We start from the raw sequence: 22,328 nt of genomic DNA on the forward strand, positions 1-22,328 counted from the left end.
TTAATGTGCATTAGGATCCTAAAAATGTACGTTTGGGACAATTAAGCACTAGCACATTCATGTCGTTGTTGCAACACACAAGCTGATTAGTTCAAATTGTTTTGTCTCCGCGTCTTGCTTGTGCACTACATAATTATGTCGTCCACAAATAACATACAAAGGGTGAGATGGTGTTAGACTACCGACGTAAGGTGTTCATGAGGGTGGGTGAAGACGAAGGGGAGGAATAATAGGATGCCACATGCATATTTCAACCGGTGCGAAAATATGTAGACGGATGGCGTATGGTCCCTACCATATCATTCACTAAATAAACTTATAAAATGAATTATAAATACATATTGACATCTCGCTTAATTATCTATTTGTTTATTCACTAATATCTGATTGAATCGGGCATGTGTGCGCGAGGGAGGGAATATGAGAGAAACATTGGCATTTTTCATGTCTTGGATGAACATTTTTATTCATAGCTTTCGTTTTCTATGAGAACACATGAGTGTGGCTATGTCGTGGTAGAGCCTGGGAAGAAGGCTGGGTCCAGTATAGAACCGAGAGGTACTAGCACAAACAAGGGAAGACGGTTGCCATCCTTATTCCTTGCTGCTGGGCGGCCATGGCGACGTTGATCATTGCCTCACTTAAAACACAAGTTGATGGATTGTGATAAGCGTGAGGGTTGAGAGTGAGTGGGGTGGGCATTAGGGTTGTTCTGTTCGATTACGTATCTGCCTTCTTGGCTTTGAGGGCGTCACAGACGACACATACTTCCTCTCCCTTGATGGCGGTGATGGAACAACACAAACACGGGGGATGAGATCATGATAGCAAGCAAGGCAGACATTACGACAGACTGCTCCTTGACGGTCTGTGAGGAAAGTATGATGTAAAGGGAATAGGGTGTCATGGAGAAAGTAAGGTGGGTGCCATCCTGTTTTAAAGAAGAGGGCTCCAGCATTAAATGTCCCGCTACGATGGAAAACCGAGCGAAAAAGGGAGGGTTCGACGCGAAAAGGAGAGGGTACATAATGGGGGTTGGGTTTTGCACTGGGACCGTGTGTTGGAGATAACATCATGAATAGTTCGGACAACCACATTTCTTCCTCACATGTGCGCAAGATTTGGGAAACCCGGATTGTCTAGACTGTTGAATTTTGAAGAACATACTAGGCGCCCGTTTGATGTCCGAACACTTTCGGATGTATGAGAAAAAAAGCTTTGATTTTGAAGACAATTTTAGTTATTTCTCTGATTTATTTATATGCATTGTTATCCGTAGCAGCCCATAGCAACGCATAGGTATCCCATAGTAACGCATATGTGTTCTATTAGTTTCTTTTAATGATTTAGAGTGGTCTTGTTTTCTGTTGCGCTGCTACTTGGGCTAGGCCAAGGACAAACCGCTCGTTTCCACTCAGTGGGGCCCAGATCTAGCCAAAACGGGTCGTGTAACCGGGCCGACCCGACAGGCCGCGTGCCTGGCACGACATGGGCCCAGTCCGACACGGGCTAATCGTGCTCGGGCCCGACATGAAGCACGCCTCGGACCGTGCCTGGGCCTAGAGGCTGGGCATGCGGGCCGACACGTCACGACCCGTTTACCGTTTTTATTTTTTGTTTTTATTTATATATATATAAGATAAAAAAACCCAATAGGTTAAAATTAAGGCCCTGTTTGGGACTGCTTTAATTCACTAAAATCAGCTTCACTTCATGAAATTCACTTTGGAGCAGTTTCATACAGAAGCTACAACACTATCAAGAGAGTGTTTGGCTTCCATCTAGCTCGAGCTTCAAGAATAAAAAAACTGGTGAAAAGAATCTATTTGATTAGTTGATGGAAAAGAAATGAAGGAGTATTCACTTACTGGTGGCAGTGGTGGACAATTTCTCCTCAACTCCAGCTTCTAGAGTTTTTTGGAGCACCCTCTCAGGAGCTTCATAAAAACTTTGAAGTTGTACTCCAGATTCTAGTTTTTTTACACATCAACATATCGTGAAGCTACCCGTTTGACTTGTCTTTTCTGAAACAAAGCTGAATTTTAAGGAGCAGAGCAGTCCAAACAGGCTTTAACACAAAAAACAGCCCAACATGTCAAAATCGGTCCAAATAATAGCCGAACAGGCTGAAATCGGCCCAAATAACGGCCTAAAATACTAAAATCCTAACAGGCCAGCGGACGTGGCATGCCGACGGGCCGACCTGCATAGCCCCGTGCCGTGCTTGGGCCTGGACCCCGGACACGTGGCTCGGCACGACACAACTTCTTTAATAAACGTGCCTCGACGGACCGTGCCGTGTCAGACACGATTCTGGCGGGCCGTGCTGGGCCGTGCCGGGCCAGGCCCGTTTGGCCATGTATGGTCGGGCCCGTACGATGCAACCAGGCCTGCACGGGGCAACAGCACATTTTCCCCGATCCATTCCACTCATTTCCGCCGCCGCTGTCTCTCACATCTCTTTCGTGCGAACTCCCGGCCCCTTTCCTCCCTTCCCCTCTGCTCCCCAAGGACGCAGGCTCAGGTAGGTACTGTAGCACCGGCGGACGGCGGTCCGGAGCTGCTCTTTGTCCGTGGAGGTAAAGGACCTCCTCTCCGCCCCCTCCTTCCCCTTCCATCCTCCTCTCCATGATTCCATTTATGGTCGCGTTTCGCCTTTGTTTTCTTCAAATTTGTGCGACCAATCTGAGACGCCGCAGTTACTTCGACCGCTGATTTGTGGGGGTTTGGACGCCAGGGTTTGGGCCGTGCTCGTACCCATGCCTGCGAGGGTAAAATCTGCGACGCGGACTGTTGGAGGTGTAGGGTTTTGGCGATGTTCGTGAACTTGCCCGCGCGGGTGTGATTCTTACAGATGCCTAGTTCTTACTATGATGCTCGGTTTGCTTGCTTGCTCGGCTTGCCCATGATTATTTTCTCGTGACGGCTTCTGTTTTGGACTGCTTGTGTGATTTATTTATGCTTAGGCCACGACTGAAAATGATGCTATGTGATTTTTTTTTTGCCATGTTAACACGGATGCACCTCTTTGCTTGTTAAAATGGCCTAGGATGATGTCTTCTGTTGGTAATTTCAGTTGTACGTTATGTATGATGCTATGGTAAACCTAATGCACCTCCTTAATTGTTGGCCTATGGTGGTTTTATTGGTATGGGAAATGTGGAATGCTGTTTCTCATGCACCTTACTAGCTGTAATCGTCCTAAGATTGGTTTTCTTGGTTGAAATATTCGATGCCATGTTGAATTTGATATAGCAGTGTGAATTATTTGGTCTTTGCACGGTTGGCATAAATGGTCTGAGTCCACATCTTTCTTGCCAAACTATTGTGAGGTGCAAATGATGTTTACATTAAATATTGGTGCTTCCTGTTGCCATTTAACTTTGCAATCCGATGATTGGGTATATGTTAGCACAGCATCTGTTGCAGAGCATTAGGTGTAGGGTCAAATGGTCAGTGATCACATGATACTGGAGGAGCATCGTTATGATATGGCAGCCTTTTCATGTCATGGGCTGGGTTCACTTCCATGAATTCAACCATTTAAGTAGCAGCAGAAGCATTTACTTGTGGTTCACATGCCTTAATTTTGGATAGATGGATGACTTTGGCTGGACCCAAAATGTTGATAGTATGGGCTGCAGTGTGTCATGGCAAATATATGTGCTTACATGGCCATGATTTTTAGAAGGGCCAGAACTACCCATTCACCTATTGTGCAATAATTTGGAGAGACATGTAGGATTCCAAACCTACGCTTCGTAACCACTCCAATTAGGATACAAATTGCCTATTTCTTATATTGTCACCTTTTCCTCGATTGATTATTGCCGCAGCACAACCTTCATAGCTCTGTCGAGGAACTAGTTACCATGACCCTGGTACAACCATAGGTTTTGGCATTGCAAGCCACATCTACTCAATTTACACACCACATCATATTCTGCCATTATTAATTCATTGAACCTAAACCTAACACGAACAGCAAAGGTATGTTTCAGGTTTTTTTGTGTGGACTCCACCTGTTGCTATTATACTGCTGAGCCCGTTGCTTTAAGTGAACTGCTGCTGATAGCAAATTTGTTGAAGTAAACTCTCGTTGCTTTATATTCATGGTCCTTTTGCAGCTAGCAAACTTGCTAGGCTTATTTGTTCTGCTGATTATTCATTGGACTAATGCCAAGCTTGCTTGGAGACTTGGGATCAGAGTTGATTCTCTTACAGCTCGGCCATACTCACTTTGGATGATCACGCTATTACTGTTATTTGCTATTCATTTAGGATTCTATGTCACTGTACTGGAATGTCTCGAACATCAGATTTGAGGAAATTCTCGAGAACTGACTGTTTTTTGGTTAGGTCAGAGCCACTATCTAAGATGCCTTGAAATGAAATAGTGCCTGTGGGTCTGTGGTGTGTTTCAATATTGTGGTTGTTGAATATTATTTTCTCTACATACATTGCTTCTTTGTTATGTCTTCTTACTAACCCCCTTTATTTGTCAATGTGCATTTCTGCTTATGGTCAAATCAGATCACTTCAGGGCTCCATCTGAAAAGACATGACCTTGGCCTCCACATTGGGAAGGTGAGTAGCAACCAATCATGGCATCAAGGGCAATCATTAGGAGAAGAAAGTATCTCTTGGATCATGTTAACGCACCTATCCTCTCGTCTTCCTCCTCTTCATTCCTCCATGGAACATTTGGTTTTAAGCCTGAGCCAAGAATAGCACAACAATTTCTTGAGCAAAGCTTAGGGGACTCGAAGTCTGAGAAGGAGAAGGAGCAATATAGTGTCAATTTTACAAAGGGGGGTCTGCTAGGTCCTGATAACGGGCTTCTGCGACGTCCAGCTCACGTGATTTCTCACTATGGTTATGGAATTGGAAGGAATGAATTCACATTGCCTTTGGGAGCTAGAGGTTTGTTGCAGTCAGTTCGCAAAGCATCAACTGCAACTGCTGGGCAACCTAAATTGGATATTGAAGAACAGGGTGATGATCAAAACCAGAATAAAAGGAAAAAAGAGGCATCCCCAGAAGAATGTGATCAGGCTGTGGAAGGGCTAAGCACGGCAAAAGCTAAAGCCAAAGCTAAGCAGGTGCAAGATTCGCTAAAGGCTGACCAGTCAATCGTAAAGAAGTTCTGGGCAAGGCTTCTGGGTATTGGTCCGGCTCTTCGAGCTGTTGCTTCAATGAGCAGGTCTAAATTCTTTGTATTTGTCTCAAACGTATATCTTAAGACAAGATATTTCTTTGCTGCCCCATTTCCTTTACTCTTAACACATGATTTTACCTTGTTTTGTTTGTTTGTGCAGAGCTGATTGGGCTGCAAAACTGAAGCATGGGAAAGATGAATTTATTTCCACACTGCAGCATTACTGGCTAGGAACAAAGCTACTCTGGGCAGATGTTAGGATTTCATCAAGATTGCTGGTGAAACTTGCTGGTGGAAAGAGCCTCTCAAGAAGAGAGAGGCAACAGCTCACCCGTACAACAGCAGATATCTTCAGGCTGGTACCTGTTGCTGTGTTCATTGTTGTCCCATTCATGGAATTCCTACTACCAGTGTTTCTTAAGTTGTTTCCAAATATGCTGCCATCAACTTTCCAAGACAAGATGAAAGAAGAGGTTTGTGATGTAACCACTTGAATTACTAAATGTCTTGGTATGATTATACCGTTCATTAATGTTTTTCAGCATGCTGTCATGCTACTAATAGTGTATGCATGTCAGAACCTATGACACACAAGTTCTTTGCCCTGTTCTCTCGCCGGTAGATGTGCAGTGCAGTATCATTATGATTCCATGGCTTCTTACCCTGTTGTAGTCCATTTCTGCTGATACGGCAGATTTAGTGTATCACATTTGAATCGTCCTCGTAGTTCCATTTGTATAGGAACTACCAACATAACTACTTTGCATATTGATTGTCTCATGAATGTAGCCCACTTTCATGTGCAGGAAGCGTTGAAAAGGAAACTGAAAGCAAGGATGGAGTATGCAAAGTTTCTACAAGATACTGCAAAAGAAATGGCAAAGGAAGTTCAAACATCACGTAGTGGAGAAACAAAACAGACAGCTGAAGATCTGGACGAATTTTTAAACAAGGTATTGCTACCAGCTCTTCTGTAATTCAGAGTGCCAAATCCTTTTAAATGTATATTATGAATATCCTTATATTTTGTTGGATAATTTACATTAAAGTAAACTGCAATCAGGTTAGGAAAGGTGAACGTGTATCCAATGATGAAATCTTGAGCTTCGCGAAGCTTTTTAATGATGAATTGACCTTGGATAACATGAGCAGGTTACCCATCATTTCAGTATTGTACACCCTTGTAAGTTCAGGATCAACACTGTACCAGAGCTGACCAATGTTTTTCTGCAGAGCACGCTTGGTAAATATGTGCAAATATATGGGTATTCGACCTTTTGGCACGGATCATTACTTGAGGTTCATGCTTCGCAAAAAACTACGCGAGTAAGTATTTATAGAGAAAAGTAAAAGATACACTCTGCAATTTGTGAAGTAGAAGTGAACATGTATGCAAATATGAAACTTATAACTGGAGTGTTAGTTAGCTTGGATCTGTTGCCCTTAAGCACTATTTTGTGTTATGCGTATATACCCGGAACCACCAATTTTGGTGATAAGCCCATGATGGAGACATTAGGTTCTGTAATTCTGTTATCATTTTTCAGAGCTTACCAAACAATCATTCAGATTAGAATTTCAAGTGGGTGATCTAATCTTGTAATACATAGCAGTATGTATTATGACATGATCACCAAAAGGGTAAATTGTGTATATGACTTCTCCTAGTAAAATAAATGAAGTTATTCAGCGGATATTTTGGAGCACTTTATGTTAATTCATACACGAAGAGAAAACACATAGTAGTTTGCTGAACGTGGAAGCTTAGTAGACATCAGAGACCATGTCAAATTTATCTACAATTGAGTCTGCATTTGAATAGATCTAACATGTTCTTGACTCAAACTGTACATAACGTTCAGCATATATGTTTATTTACTGTAATTATAAGATGGTCCTGATAACTTATCATTTACTGGATTTTCCCTTTGTCTTACTGTTTTTGACATTTATTTCAATGCAATCTGGCATTTATGTTTAGAATTGTGGTGTAAAAATGTAAAATATCTGTTCATTTCTTGCTAATGATACTCTCACGTATGCAGCATTAAGAATGATGATAAAATGATTCAAGCTGAGGGTGTTGATTCTCTTTCTGAAGAGGAGCTCCGGCAAGCTTGCCGTGATCGCGGTCACCTTGGTCTGCGGTCAACAGAAGAAATGCGTAAACAGGTTTACCAGCATCATTCCTGCGATACTCACAATTTCAAGAGAATACCTGTTTGTTTTGTAGCTTTTTCAGACTGTACATCAATGTGCTATTCAGTGCCATGATGACCTATTATCCTAGTAGTTACCATGTTCTTGGTGTATTATAGTTTATTTATTTGTTTTCATTTTTCTTGCTGCCATTATATTAGTTTATCCTGTTGCACTGTTGAAGGAAAACAACATCCATTACCTCAGCTTCCACTTAGAATTAAGCATATCTGAAGTTGGATTGCACTGCCTTTCACCACAACTTCTGTGTGTTCAATTTTTTAATCTGCTACCTTGTAAATGGATATTAAACTTTGGTAGTAATTCCTTGCAATTTTATTTTCTGCCCAGCTACGAGACTGGCTGGACCTGTCACTTAATCATGCTGTGCCATCTTCTCTTCTCATACTTTCAAGGTAAATTTGATTATGTATTTCCCATTGGCTAGTGGCTAGAACAGCTCTGTTAGGACTTGCGCCCTTATTCATCTTTGCTAATGCCGTCAGAGCTTTTACCCTGGCTGGGAGAATGAAACCCGAGGATGCTGTTGTAGCAACATTGTCTTCTTTGCCAGATGAAGTTGTGGATACAATTGGGACAGTATTGCCATCTGAAGATTCAGTTTCTGAGAGGAGGAGAAAACTGGAATTCCTTGAGATGCAGGAAGAACTTATCAAGGTGTGTAACATATAAGATTGATTGTATTGTTTTTTTATGTATAGGTTATCCATACTAAAAAATTGCGTACTACTTTACGTCGTTTGTCAATGCAAGTATGCAACCATGATACTTGGCATAAGTATGAAACCCACACTGGTAGTACGTGTGATAAGCTAACACATGAATGCTCTCTTTCAACCCGGCCTTCATATTTGTATTTTTAGCGGAGCGGGCACGTACTGGCTCCTTATTTTATTAGCTTGTTTATCTGTTGTTAATTCAGACACTCATTTACCTGATGTCCTTTTTTTTCCTGACACCCCATGGTAACATATGTACCCTGCACTGCTTCAGATTTTGGAATGTGTCTAATATCCTGTCATGCCCTTCTTCTTGTAATTGAACCTCAAGAGTCTTGCCTATTCATGTCCTCCTTGTATGCAATATATGTATTAATATTTAAAAAGCATGTGCTATTCCATGGTAAAAGTAGATTATGTCTAGTAGAAAGGGCATATAACTAAAATGTCATTGTGGAAGTAAAATTTTGTCTGAACTCTTGATATGCCTTTATTTGTTACTTAAGGCCATGTAGTGTAGTGTCAACTGTCAACATATCATATCATATGAACAACTTCTAGATACACACCTTATGAGAAAAGATGTGTCCTGTTCGATTGGGCTGGGGCTTGTCTAAAAGCAGCTGTGGTTGGGCTGTGCTGGAAAAGCTGTTATGGAGCTGTACGGTCATTTGGCAAACTAGCAGTGAGAGCTGTGGCTGTGTGTGAGAATGTCTAAGATGCACCGAAGGTTCTGAGAGCTTGTTTATATGCTGATCTAACGTTGGGTGTGTAAGATTGTGATGATTCAGATTCTACTGATTTAAAGAGAATTGCTTAATTTCTGCTGATTATTCTATTATGCTAATTTAATAATCATCACTAGTTTCTCAGACAGTAGCCATATGACCTGTTTTCAAGCAATGGAGCAATTTAAAGCATTAAAAAATATGCATGGGCAACTATGTGAATTGAGAAAGGGTGGGCATCAAAGCCGTGAAAGCACCGCCCGACCAGCTTTGCATAATATAAACAAGCCATTGTTTTAGCATAACACTCTTACCCAAGTATATTATTTTCGGCATAGTGCTGTATTGCTGCTAACACTCAGCTGTTACCTGTTTATTTTAACTTTAGCGTAATGCTGCTACTGACCATGTAATCAGTTATTTTAATGCTTTGTATGAAAATATTCAGGAGGAAGAGAAGAAGAAAGAGAAAGAAGAGAAGGCAAAACAAAAGAAGGAAGAAAAGGCAAATCTCACAGAACAGGAGGCTGCTGAAGAAGATTTGGCTTTAAAGGAAATGACTGAGCCTACTGCTAGGGAAGAAGAAGAACTGACTGACGCAAAACGACATGACAAGGAACAGCTCTGTAATATCAGTCAAGCATTGGCTGTGCTGGCATCTGCATCGGTATGATCCTAGTCAATCTGTATTTCTGCCAGTACTTTGCGGACTCTTAGTGATAGTGCATAATTACTTACATTGCAGTCTGTTAGCAAGGAGCGTCAAGAGTTCCTGAGCCTTGTCAACAAGGAGGTACGATGTGAATTTTTGAAGTGGGGTCAGAGTGACATATACCATATAGCAATTTATGAACTGTTTTACTGTGGAGGCTCAGTAGGACTTAATTTTTGAGGAATGCAGATAAAACTATATAACTCCATGCTTGAAAGAGAAGACACAGAGGGGGCAGAAGAAGCTAAGAAGGCATATATGGCTGTTAGAGGGGAGTCAGACGACACCACAGAGGTTGCTTCAGAGGAAAAGGTCTCGTCGGCGCTGATTGACAAGGTATGTATTTCTTCCATGCTTGAAAAGTCAAAGCTTGTAACATTCTGGTTCTATTGGTACACGATATATTTGCTTTGGTTCGCTGTTTAAGGTAATTGCTTTTTCCCTGACTCCTGTTGGCTACCGATGACTAGCTTGAGATGCAGAAACAGTTAAATTAATTGGGCACAATTTTGTCAGATAATGATTTACTTCTTTTCCTTCGTTCTTAGGGTATGGTAACATCTTAAATACTTTTCTCAACAGTTGTAGAAATAAGCATTGTTTGATTGCGTGCTGTTGGCAATTTATGTGATACTCACTCTGTAAACTAATGTAGGATGTTTTATTTGAACTGCAAAAACGTCTTATATTAGTGCACAGAGGTGGTACAAGCTTAACTGTTACCCATTGGTTCCTACTTTGGAGTGAGTATATGGGTTAACTGGCCTTGTATTCGGCCTTATACCCAGTTGTTCCGGTAACCCGGTGACAGTATGTGGTACCAGTTTTCGCTCTAGTAGTCTACTAGACCTAGTTTGGTTTGATTCCGTTGTTAATTGGAGATAATAAACATAACAAACGGATCTCTTCATCATAAACTGTATCCTAAATTAGACAGTATGAATGGATCTCTTCATCATAAACTGCATCCTTAATTAGTCCTGGCCTGCATATACTGTTGACACGTGCTTGATTGAATTTCACCTTTATTTTACGTGTTCATTTGGTACGAAATGCTGAACTAGCATCAACAGAGTTATACTACAAGGTTACTGTGTTACTCCCTCCGTTTCTTAATATAAGGTGTATTAGTTTTTCAAAAAGTCAAAGGATGTCTATGTTTGACCAACTTTATAGAAAAATATATAAACATTTACCATACTATAAATACAAAATATAAAAATATATTTCATGGTTAATCTAGTGATAATGATTTAGTATTCTAAACATTGATATTTTCATCAATAGACTTGGTCAAAGTTAGAGAAGTTTGACTTTTTGAAAAAATAATACACCTTATATTTAGGAACGGAGGGAGTAGTTTACATTGAAGTATACGATTGAGAGTTGCTCACAAGTTAGCTCCAGGCAATTATGATTGGTCGCTGGCACAAGCTCCTCCTTGTGTTCTTTATGTCAAAATGATTGTAACAATCCTTTCTTAATGCAGCAAATTCTCTCTTTAGCCTAAAAAAAGAACAATTGAAGTATAGCATGTCAGCATTAGAAGTGTAAGGGTCCTGGTTGCTCTTGTTAAAAAAGTTACACCATGTGGCTTTATGACTGATATCTATGCCTACATTCGCCATCCCCCAAGTCTGTTAGTTGGAGAGATTTCTTTGGTGGAGCTACCATTGATGTTGGTCATCTATACATTGTTATTGAATAATTTATGGGTTAGTTGCTGACATATACTTTTTGCTCTGTTTTAGGTTGATGCTATGCTTCAGGGATTAGAAAAGGAGATTGATGATGTGGATGCACAAATCGGAAATCGCTGGCAACTGCTTGATAGGTACGTCGATTGCATGTGTATCAAAGTCATTTCATATTGCATGCCACTTGCCAGTCAGCTAGTGCATTGTGCTACTGGTGAATTTCCTCTAGGAGTTGGACCTTCATTAGGGTTTGTTTAGGTAGGGAGGGCTAAGACCCAATCCAATCAAACTGGAAGCGATTGTTTCGGTAGTACTGAGTTTCCTGTCGATCTGTAGGAATTGAGCTGTTTCTGTGATCACTGTGTACCACCTAACCCCTAAGTGGTTGTTTAGTTGTCCATCGGGTAGTTTTGTTGTCCACCGCCATTCTTTGATATATGTTCTTGTGATTTATATGCTGCTGTGATGCAGATATGTCGACACTTATCGCCCCTACACTGATCCAGGGATTTACCTTTTCTCAGAAAAATGCTGATTTGGCAATATACAACTGACTACTTTTAAGCAATAACTAACAGAGGCAGAGGTAGAATAATAAACTCTACCTCTCTCAGTAACTACCGTCATTGGTGAGCTAATTTATATGGATTGTTTTCTGGAAGATATGTGAGAAATATTCCTATCTCAGATTCATTCTACAATTTAGTTACTCAGATACTCCATGAGTCCCCCGTGTTGCTTATGTGACATGATAAAGGAAGATCGATATTCGATGCAGTATATAGTATTCTATTATAGTCCAAAATGTTTGGCTGTACTTGGAGCATGTTTTGTCAACATGCTGATATCATCTGTACCTCATTTGCAGGGATCATGATGGCAAAGTGACTCCTGAGGAAGTAGCGGCGGCGGCAGCTTATCTCAAGGACACCATAGGGAAAGAAGGCGTCCAAGAGCTTATCAGCAAGCTTTCTAAAGACAAAGGTCCTTGTGCTTGTGACATTCTTTTCTGCTCATGATACCACATGTCTAGGTTTTCTCACTGTTTCTGACGATTTCTTATGTGTGCAGAAGGAAAGATCCGTGTGGAGGACATCGTGAAGCTGGCGTCTCAAGCCGAGGAAAACAACGAAGAAGAAGAAGAAGAAGAAGCACGGCATTAGTCGGGAACACATTTGACGACTTCTTTGTGAGATGGGTGTTCCAGTTCAGGCAGGAACTTTGGAGTATCTTTGTTACTCCGTAGCAGTGCTACATGTATAGATCAAAAGGCAAGACGGCCATTTTTGCGTCCCTCTTGGCAGACTTTGATAGAACCACCAGTAATTCGTAACGATAATTTACTGTGAAGATGATGACTTGCATATAGTTAGGTTCGGCCTCATGGATCCGCAGGTAAACGGCAACATAGATTTCAACTGGTTGCTATGGGAGAGAAAATACTGTTTTTGGTTAGTTACGGGATTCGCCACTCTACCCAACAATCTGAGAATTTTATAAGATCTATTCCAAGTTCTGATTAATCGTGGGTTAAGCACATCTTTTGCGAATGAGTGCTATTTGTTGCTTTTACAATCAGTGTGTTATTGGTAGCCGTTATCACCTTTTTCATAGTACCTTCATTATCTTCTTGTCCCTGATCCTAGTCAGTTCCCATTTGTTTTCAACTTCATTGTCCCCATTTGTACTCCCCTGTTCCTCCGACCTCCACGGATGAGGCGGACATGAACGTCTGGCCCAGATGCCCCAGGTGCTACGGTGATTACTACTTCGTTGCTACTCCCTCCGTTCCTAAATATAAGTCTTTTAAGATATTTCACTAGAAGTCTACATACGAAGCAAAATGAGTGAATCCATACTCTAAAGTATGTCTATATACATCCGTATGTAGTCCACTGGTGAAATCTCTTTAAAGACTTATATTTAGGAACGAAGGGAGTACTATACTGATGGCGCAGATCAAGGAAAAAAATAGCGGCCTTCAAAAAGACGCTATGAACGAAATAGCGTGCTAATAGCGCGCTATTTTGCAAAATAGCGTGTCACAAAACATTGTTCAGATTTCAGCATATAACAACACAAATGACAGATTTCAGCAGCTAAAACCAAGGAGGCGGCAAGAGGCGGCAAGAGGAGAGGAGGCTGCGAGCGGAGGAGGCGACAAGAGGTGGTCGACCGTGGCTGAAGGAGACGGGCGAAGCCCCGGTGGCCGTCGTTGCCGCCGTCGCTCGGTAGGTTTGGTTAGGGATTTATGGTTCGCTCGGTAGGTCTGGCCGTCGCTATAGGTTTGATCGCCGTTGGTTAGGGTTACTGGGCCGGAAAGCCCAAAAGAATAGTGGGCTGATGAAAAATTCATTTGAAAAAAAATAGCGCCGCGTCGAAAAAATAGCGCCGATACGCGCTATAGCACGAAATTGCCGTATTTAGCGTGAATAGCGCCGTAGCGAGTGAAATATGCATAGCGTAACATTTAGTTTTCAAATACGCTATTAGCGCGCTATAGCGGCGTCTTAGCGCGCTATTTTTTTCCTTGGGGCAGATGTGGGGTGATGCCACCCTTTGACATACCCACCTCCAACTTTTGAAAACTCACATTTAATTGTTTCTAAAAAATCAGCAAAAAATTGTGGATGTTCACAGAAATGTTAACATCTAAAAGTTTCAGACCAAAATTCAAAATTCATGTTGAGAAACAAAGAAGACAAATCTGGCAAATCCAGCATGAATAATATCAAAAGAAGGCAAAGCATCCGGAGTTGTCTTTTTATTTTTATTTTTAATGCTTGTTTTGAATTTGCATGGTTTGTAGGCACATGTCTTGTGAATATTCACACAAAAAATCTGAATGTTTTGAAACATTCAAATGTGACTTTTTAGAAGAAGAAAAATGGAGTATGAGAGCATGTGAATGGTGGTTGGCGCCATGTTGGCATGGGAGCTAACCGCGAGTCTTGTGGGTTGTTGGAGCAGGTTTAGAGCATCTCCAGCCATTTGGCTTTCAGTGTGTCTCGGTGATAGCGTTTTTGGTGTTTTGTCGACGCTATTCTCGGCCTGGGGACGAGTGAGTTTCGAGCCGCGCCCCAGGTTTCGCCCCCCAGACGCCAACGTTTTTAAAGTTCTTTTTTCCCGCTGCCCAGAAACACGCCGCTCAGTCAGCGACCAGTGCCACAGTTCGGCGATCAAACACACCAACAGTTCGGCGATCAAAAGGAAAGGAAAAACGGATCACACGGCCGACTCGGCGGGGTGCGGCTCCTCTACCGCGGCATTGGCTGGGGTCGTCGTCGGCGTAGTCGGGCTCATCATTGGCGTCACCAGGCTGTTTGTCGTTGGTGTAGTCGGGTTCGCAGTCGGCGTGCGCTCTGCGTTCGGGCTGGGCGCCGTTGTGGTCGCCCTTGCGGTCGCGGTTGTGGTCATCATGGTCACCGTGGTCGCCGTTGTGCTCACCGTCGGTGCTGGCATTTGGCTTAAGATGAGGCCGCGTTGTACTATGTAACACGCCTTCACCTTCTCGTCCATCGTCGACGTGTCTGCCCTCATCAAGAACTCCAGATTGGTGTTCCTCTTCTTCGCAGCGACGTTGATCATCAACGCCGACCACCGCGCATCGGATTTCTCCTCCCTCCCGGCAGCGCTGCTCTTGACGTCGGCGGTACATTGCTCGATCGAAGCCTGCAGCTGTTGGGCAGCGGGCGCCGCGTCCCTCGCCGCCATGGCTTTTTTGGTGCCATCCGAGCGCCCTTCTACCGCAGCGGGGGCAGACGTTTCTGGGTTGTAGGTCTCCTTGGCCTTGTCGAGAGCGAGCCAAACTTCCCTCCACTTCTCGCATGAGTCGATCCTGGAGAACACGTGAAGGAACCTAAACTCTTGATGCTCGTGGTGTCCATTGTTTTCCGAACTCCGGGTGCGACACGGCGGCGACGGAGCCGCTTGTGATGATCTCGTCCATGGCGAGGCTGCTGACGAGTACACCGTCGGTGAGTAGCTGTACTGGGTGTTGAGGCCGGCGCTAAACGTAGGCGAGGGAGTACGCGAGTCGTGGCCGAAACCGGTAGGGGAGGAACGCTGCGGCGCGCCATGCGGGAAGGTGGTGTTGGGATTGAAGCCATCATGCGTATCGCCGTCGGAGTAGCCAGGCGACTACCCCGAGGGTCATAACGTTAGTGAGTGGGTGGCCGACACAACGCCGTGGAGACCTCTCCATGCGGTCTGCGGGTTGCGGCCGGGCGGATTCATCATGCCCGCGCGGGACACCTCTTCTCATCGACCGCGGCGGCCACCGCTGCGTCCCTGATCTTCTTGGCGTCGAGCCTCCTCCGCCGGTCTGTTGTGACCGCCCCCCGGCGCTGGGCGTCCGCCCTCCACTCGGCATCCGAAACGCCCGTCGGCCTGGGCATCGACTTCCTCTGCTTCGGCTGGCTGGAATCGGCAGTGGTGGCGGGCCGTGGGAAGGTGTACTTCTTCGACGGCATGGCGAACGGATGGCGGGAGCGGAAGAAGAGAGGCGGGAGGGGGCGGGGAAATGGAGGAGGAAGGGGGAGAAAACGACGGGAAAGACTCAGCTGCGGTCGACAGAGCGGGCCCGCTTGGCTTTTCGCTTCGCCCAACACTCCCAGGCACCCCTCGGAGAGCTGTGTTCGGCTCGGGTTCGCCGGCTATTATTTTGGCCTAAACCGGCGATAAATGAGGAGTTGGAGGCGCGATTGGACCGATTTTGCACCACCGGCGCTAAAAAAGTCGTGTGGGAGGGCTTGTTTTGGGGGGGGGGGGGGGGAAGGGGGGAGTGGATTGAGGAGGTGGTGGTGGCTAGGTGCGGCATGGTGGCAACCGCGGACTTTGGCTTGACGATGGGAGGTGGCATCTACAGGAAGATGCTCGAAAGATGGAGATATGCAGCAACTGAATTAGGAGTGGATCGACACGGCTCGTTGAAGTTAACAACGCCGCGTCGACTATTACTCTGAAGATGTCATCGTCCATGACTTTGATGTCGGTGAGAGATGGCCATTGGGAAGCGGAACTTGCTCCCGTAAAAAAAACTTGAAATTAAGCATTAAGAGAGAGCAAGACATAATAATTTTTAAGATGGATGATTTTTTTTTGGTTTTGGGAACCAAAGGGGTGAGCGAATGTTTAGGATTTGCGTTGAGAATCTGACTTGCCCGAGGGTGTTTGCGGTGAGGCGCTAAAACTCTGGTCTTTGAGTGACTTTTTTAAAGTTCTTTTTTGGGGGTGGGGGGGGGGGGGGGATGGGGATGGGTTAGAGCTGCTCGAAGGTTGAATTGTGGGTTTGAACATGCAATTTCATCACATGAGTTCAAATATCCATGGATTCAAATTCGGAACTACTGGTACTATTAATGACAGAACGCGTTTCGGTTGCATCACGTTACCTTCCCTCCCCTCTCGGGCGGTCTGGGTACGGTCTAGCATGCTTCTTTTTGTGGCAAAAAGAAAGAGAGAGAGAGAAAAGATGTACCATCCGCACCCTTCCTGTCCCGGTCCGTTAAACTGTGCGTCGACGGTGACAGGGGAAGCAGGCCGAGCCAGAGCAGGGCGCCGTTGCCAGGGACAGCTCCTTCCTTCCACCGCGGGATCTCCCTCCCCTCGTGAAAGAAAAAATAAAAAAAATCCCACCTCGCCAGAAAAAGTCAATCGGAGTCCTCTCCCCCGTTGGCGTCAACCCCGCCGTACGCCCGCACTCTCTTCTCACGCGGCCTAAGCAACCTCCTCATCCCCCTCCTCCTCAAATCCACCGCCCGAACCCCGGCTCAGCCTCCCCTCCTTGCTCCTCCTCCTCCTCCCCAGACCCGGAGGCCATGGGCGGCTCGTCCTCCAGCCGCCGCCGCCGGGACGACTACTACCCGCCCCCGCCGCCGCCCCTCCACCACTACTCCAACTACCCGCCGCCCCCACCTCCGCCGCCGCACCACCCCCATCACCCCCACCACCCGCCTCCCCCGCCGCCTCACCACCACCCCCACCCCCACCACCCGCCTCCCCCGCCGCCGCCGCACCACGGGCCCTCCTCGTCCGCCGCGGCCTACTACTACCACCACCACCACCCGCCGCCCCCGCACGCGTACCACGGCCCATGGCACCCCGCGCCCCAGCCGCCGCCGTCGCAGATCCCCGCCCTCACGGGCCCCCCGCCCGAGTTCGTCGGCCACCAGCAGGCCCTCAAGGTGAAGAACGACATCAACCTGCGCAAGGACACCATCCGCCTCGTGCCCGACGCCGGGGACCCTGACCGCCGCCTCGTCTCCTTCACCTTCGACGCGGTCACCGACGGCAGGTGAGATAGCTGTCTCCAACGCTGAGATCAAGGCTAGATTTGTTTTGCCTGCTCTAAATTGTCTAGCTACTGCCTACTTGCTGACCTGTAGGGTTTAGTTCACCTAGGGGGAGGGGGGGCTACAGCTCATATTTTAGGACAAACTCTTGTTGGAATCTGGATACAAACTTGACCTACGTGAAGCTTAGAACAACTCCAACAGTTCAATTAAAATTCTACCCATAAAACTGGATTTTTGGCCTTCCCGTGGAAGTTATGGAAAGTTTACTGGAAACAACTTTTATCAGTTCCCCTAAACTTCTTCCTTAAATCCATTTTTTTATTAATAAACAAAAGATAGATAATTGCATAGGACCCGTCAGTCAGTGACACCCGTGACGACGGGCAGTGCGGTCGTGGCAAAATCAGCTCCACTCCACCAAATCCACTTTGGAGCAGTTCCAACCAGGAGTTACAGCTCCACCATAGATCAGTTGATCTTGTTTGGTTTCCAGCTTCAAGAATGGAAAATTTTGGTGGGGAACCAGGAGTTGCAGCTCCACCATAGATCAGTTGATCTTGTTTGGCTTCCAGCTAGCTCCAGCTTCAAGAATGGGAAATTTTGGTGGGGAAGGTCTATTCTGTCCAAGGTTTTGCCGGAGCGGCGGTCTGGCCGGCATTGCTGGCCGTGCCGGGCCGAACCCGAAGCTTGGGCAGCCATGCCCTTCTCTCTGGGCCGTGGCTCGGAGGCTCAAGTTGGGCTGAGAAACCGGGGGTGAGAGGAAGAGGGCCACCGGATCTATCCATTCTGGTGGATTAGTGACTTCTTCATCTTTGCATCTATAGTGAAGGATAGATTAGAGAAGGAGTTACATGCATTTGCTCGACTAGTGTATTCTAAATCTGAATCAAAACCCTCTAAAGGTAGGGGTTATTTAAATTTAAGAAGTTATAAATGTTGTATCCAGGGTTTGTACATCACTCTCAACTGTAGTTCTTTCTGAATTACTGCAGCATAGGTGTAACATATTACATTAGTTCGCATGGGTACATGGCATATTGGCTAGTTATAAAATCCATTTTACTAGGTGAAATTGTATCTGGTCGTTTTGACCTCTAACCAAGCCTGGTTAATATTCCAGCTCAAGTTAGCGTTTAATGACCATATTTTGTACTTATTTTTGTGCATTGCAGTTTAGTTATACATTACTTTGCCAAGGAAGGAAAAGACTGCAATTTTTCTTCAGTGTATCCAGACCTGCAGACACCAACAAAGATACCTTTCCAAAAAGGATTGGCTCAAAATTATGTCCAGCCCTCTGGGTCTGGTATTGATCTGGGATTCTTTTCTCTGGATGAGCTTTCAAATCCTTCAGAGGAAGTATACCCACTGGTAGTTTATGCAGAAGCTTCACCATCTCCAGAGGAAGGTGATCAGACAGTAAACTCCACACGGGCACAAATTACACTTGCTGTTATAGAGAAACATAATGATGATCTTCAAGTCAAAGTTGTCAAGCAAATATTGTGGATTAAGGGTGTGCGCTATGAACTGAAAGAAATATATGGGATTGTCAACTCCACGGAAGCTGATGTTCCTGATGCTGATGATGATGGCATGGGGAAAGAATGTGTTATCTGCTTGACAGAGCCAAGGGACACTGCTGTTTTTCCGTGCAGGCATTTGGTAAGATAATTCGTTGTAGCCTGTAGTTCTACTTTTGCTTTCTCAGACCTCACTTACATTACTGAATGTTGTTATCTGATTGGTCCTGTGTTGTACAGTGTATGTGCAGTGAATGTGCACAAGCTCTAAGGCTCCAGTCAAATAAATGCCCCATATGCAGACAGCCTGTTGAGAAACTAATGGAGATCAAAGTGAGGAGTGCTGAGCCATAAGGAAGACTATGCTGGTACGGTTGTTGCTGCATCCTGTCGTTTATTGTCCATATATTTCTAAATAGTATGTATCAGTCTTCAAAGTGTATAGTTGTGTTGATGGTTGCGATCTACTCCCTCCGTCCGGAAATACTTGTCAAAGAAATGGATAAAAATGGATGTATCTAGAACTAAAATACGTCTAGATACATTCATTTTTTCGACAAATATTTCCGGACGGAGGGAGTAGTAATTAATATTGACGCTTGAACTATGTGTGTTTAATGTTTCTGGTAGTTCTCTAAATATAGTATTAGCTAGGACATGGTTCATCGAAACCAACCCTTGTCAAAGTTTTGTAACATGCCTTCTATTGAGTTAATTTTCAACATTGTACATCTTCTCTGTTTGGTGTTAACTTTATAGTTATGTAATGCACTACACTTGCTCTGGCTAAGTTTCTCCCAATATGTATGGCATACTGCAATCCATGTGTACCCTGTTCTAGTTAGCCATGGAACAAAGGCATAGTTCGCTGCTTAGTGTCAGGGCCCTACTTTAGAGATTAATGTGGTGAAAGATGTGTAAAGCCCGCCGGGGGCTTCAACCAGCTTAAATGCTTTATGATCATTTTATATGGACTTGATTTGGTGCATCAGTTTTGCCATGAACGCCAACTTAGTAGATGATGATACACATTAAGTAGATGCAGGTTTAATTCAGGTGTTATGCATTCTGCAATTACATCGGGCAGTTAGCACTTCATATAAAATTCAACAAATTGGGTGGGTTGTCTTACATACGAACTTATAGGTCCAGCATTGCTGCATTTGCTGATACAAAGCTATGAATTTAGAGTCCTTTCCTGAGTGGGTACAACTGCATGAAAATTCTTTACTCAGTCGAAGTTTTTGCTCACCTTTTTGTGCATACAACATTGTTTCACTGCAAGGAAATACCTTTGTTTCCTTTAATTTGGTGGATCTGAACTCGAAACTGCATATTAGGAGTGGTGGATCTTTTACTGTGCCAGTTAGCAGGGCCAGAAGGGCAGCCAAAATGAATCTTGAGGAAGCAAATGCTCCCTCTGTAACTTTGTACGGTCCAAGTTGTAGCATCATTTTGCATTCCCTACCTATATTGGTACACCAAAGTTGTAGTCCAAGAAACCAAAAGTGTGTGGCTATGTCACAATCGTAGAGACATCAAGCGAATATGAAGCGTCTGAAAAGATTATATCCATTTAATTTTAGTTTTCTTTCTTATACAATGTGTAATGGTGTTTGTTTCTGCTTGACAGCTTGCTCCACATGTCGAGGATGTGTGAATAAAAGCTGAAGTGATGGTGTATGGGGCTTGATCAGCCCCCGAAGTTTCTTTTTGTTTCTGGTTAGCGGGCAGAGTCTTTGGAGAATGGCGAATATGAATTGTACAGTACAACTGTAAAGCCGTGGCCGATATTGGGCATACCCAAACATGTAAAAAGCGTCTAAGCTTGTGAATCCGTGTACATATTTGGTTGCTGCTAGTATTTGTGTGAGGCACAACCTGTTTTGAGAAGAAAGGACATGCACTTTTATTTATCCTGGAGATGCTCAGTTCGCTGATGGCGAGATTGATGACCGAGATCATTATGATGTATCCGCTGCCTGTGAATCCTGTGGTGGACTCAAGACCTGACGCATCGCCGTCTCTGACGATATTTCGCTCCGTTTCCTCCCACTGTGAGAATCGTAACCAACAGTGGAAAGAGGTTCAAGAGACTCGGAGAGAAACTAGAAATTTGCAGCGCCCATCGCCTTGTCGCAAAACCTTGGTGCCGACAAAAATACCTGGGAAACTCTACCGCTCTCCTAGGCATGGAATCAATCTGAAGGAAGTCTAGTCTGCCGACCGCTCATGCATGGGCGGCACCGTGCGCACCGTTACTGCAGGTAGGCAGCACCACATACAGATACAGTACAGTGCTGCTGCTACTTGCCGGATAGTGCCAGCCAGGTCGCAAGCCCGCGCACGTTGGCCCAAGCTGGTGGCTCGCCACTGACAGCCTGCACAACGTGCACAGCTGCCTCTACTTGTCGCCCGTCGGCACCCCGCGGCGGCGCTGCAACACGAGCCGCCAGCGCGCAAACATCCAATCCCAAGGCCGTGGCGCCGTGCGAGCCTACGTCGGCGGCGGTCACGGCAGCCACACAAGCGCACGCGCGCGGCATCACCAGTCGTTGGCTCGCCCCCCCCTCCCTCCCTCCCGTCCAAAAACGGCTCGCCGTACTCCCGTGGCCGTACGTACGCGCCCTCCCCCAAAACTGAAGAGGGAAGGGAGGTTAACGTAACGTGCACATGGAAACAGAATGCGTATAGCAGCAAGCGAGTGGCCTCGGGCGGCCGCGCCCATCCTGCCCAGTCTCAGCGACGTGGAGCGCCCGGGGCCTTTGATCGGCGCCGGTTGGGTGGTTCGTGCAGTCCAATCCGATCCGATCCAATCCCCCGGGGGTTTCGGATAGGAACCGAGGGGCAGCGGCCAACCCGGGAGCCCCCCTGTCCTGCCCCATGATGCGAACCACTGTTGCCGCACTGTAGGCCCCTGATATGGATCTCTCTCTCATCTCCCTCTCATCTCCTCCTATGATGATTACCACCACCAATCACCACCTCGGCCGCAGAAACAGCAGTACGTACGTACTATTGCAGGCCGGCACCAGCGCGCACCTAAATGCGATTTGGCGGCGTACTTAGTACTTAAATGCCTTGTTTAGTGAGAGAGAGAGAGAGGGGGAAGGGAGGGTGTGCGACATGGCCAGCCTTTCGGGAATCGTGGTGTGTTTGGATCAGCCCGGCTCATCAAATCACGGTACAGCCTGCTGATGCAGATGCGGATGCGGATGCGGTCATTCATTCATTCGTCCGCACTTCGCAGGTGCACATAAAGGAAAGGAAAGGAA

General features: G+C 45.3%; 2 protein-coding genes across 2 annotated transcripts; both read left to right on the forward strand.

Annotated features, from left to right (window-relative positions):
- Window positions 1-2,432: 2,432 nt before the first annotated feature.
- Window positions 2,433-12,757, forward strand: LOC123442049 (mitochondrial proton/calcium exchanger protein-like). The gene is made up of 15 exons (XM_045118169.1): window positions 2,433-2,579; window positions 4,534-5,203; window positions 5,319-5,631; window positions 5,965-6,111; window positions 6,222-6,310; window positions 6,392-6,484; window positions 7,204-7,330; window positions 7,709-7,773; window positions 7,864-8,035; window positions 9,274-9,492; window positions 9,571-9,618; window positions 9,727-9,873; window positions 11,289-11,371; window positions 12,103-12,218; window positions 12,306-12,757. The coding sequence occupies exons 2-15, from the start codon at window positions 4,605-4,607 to the stop codon at window positions 12,395-12,397; spliced, it is 2,310 nt and encodes a 769-aa protein (XP_044974104.1). The 5' UTR covers window positions 2,433-2,579; window positions 4,534-4,604; the 3' UTR covers window positions 12,398-12,757.
- Window positions 12,758-16,848: 4,091 nt separating this feature from the next.
- Window positions 16,849-20,969, forward strand: LOC123442058 (probable E3 ubiquitin-protein ligase LUL4). The gene is made up of 4 exons (XM_045118176.1): window positions 16,849-17,529; window positions 18,703-19,195; window positions 19,294-19,421; window positions 20,687-20,969. The coding sequence occupies exons 1-3, from the start codon at window positions 17,054-17,056 to the stop codon at window positions 19,405-19,407; spliced, it is 1,083 nt and encodes a 360-aa protein (XP_044974111.1). The 5' UTR covers window positions 16,849-17,053; the 3' UTR covers window positions 19,408-19,421; window positions 20,687-20,969.
- Window positions 20,970-22,328: the final 1,359 nt, after the last annotated feature.

Source organism: Hordeum vulgare, chromosome 1H (genome assembly GCF_904849725.1).
Source record: "Hordeum vulgare subsp. vulgare chromosome 1H, MorexV3_pseudomolecules_assembly, whole genome shotgun sequence".
NCBI lineage: Eukaryota > Viridiplantae > Streptophyta > Magnoliopsida > Poales > Poaceae > Hordeum > Hordeum vulgare.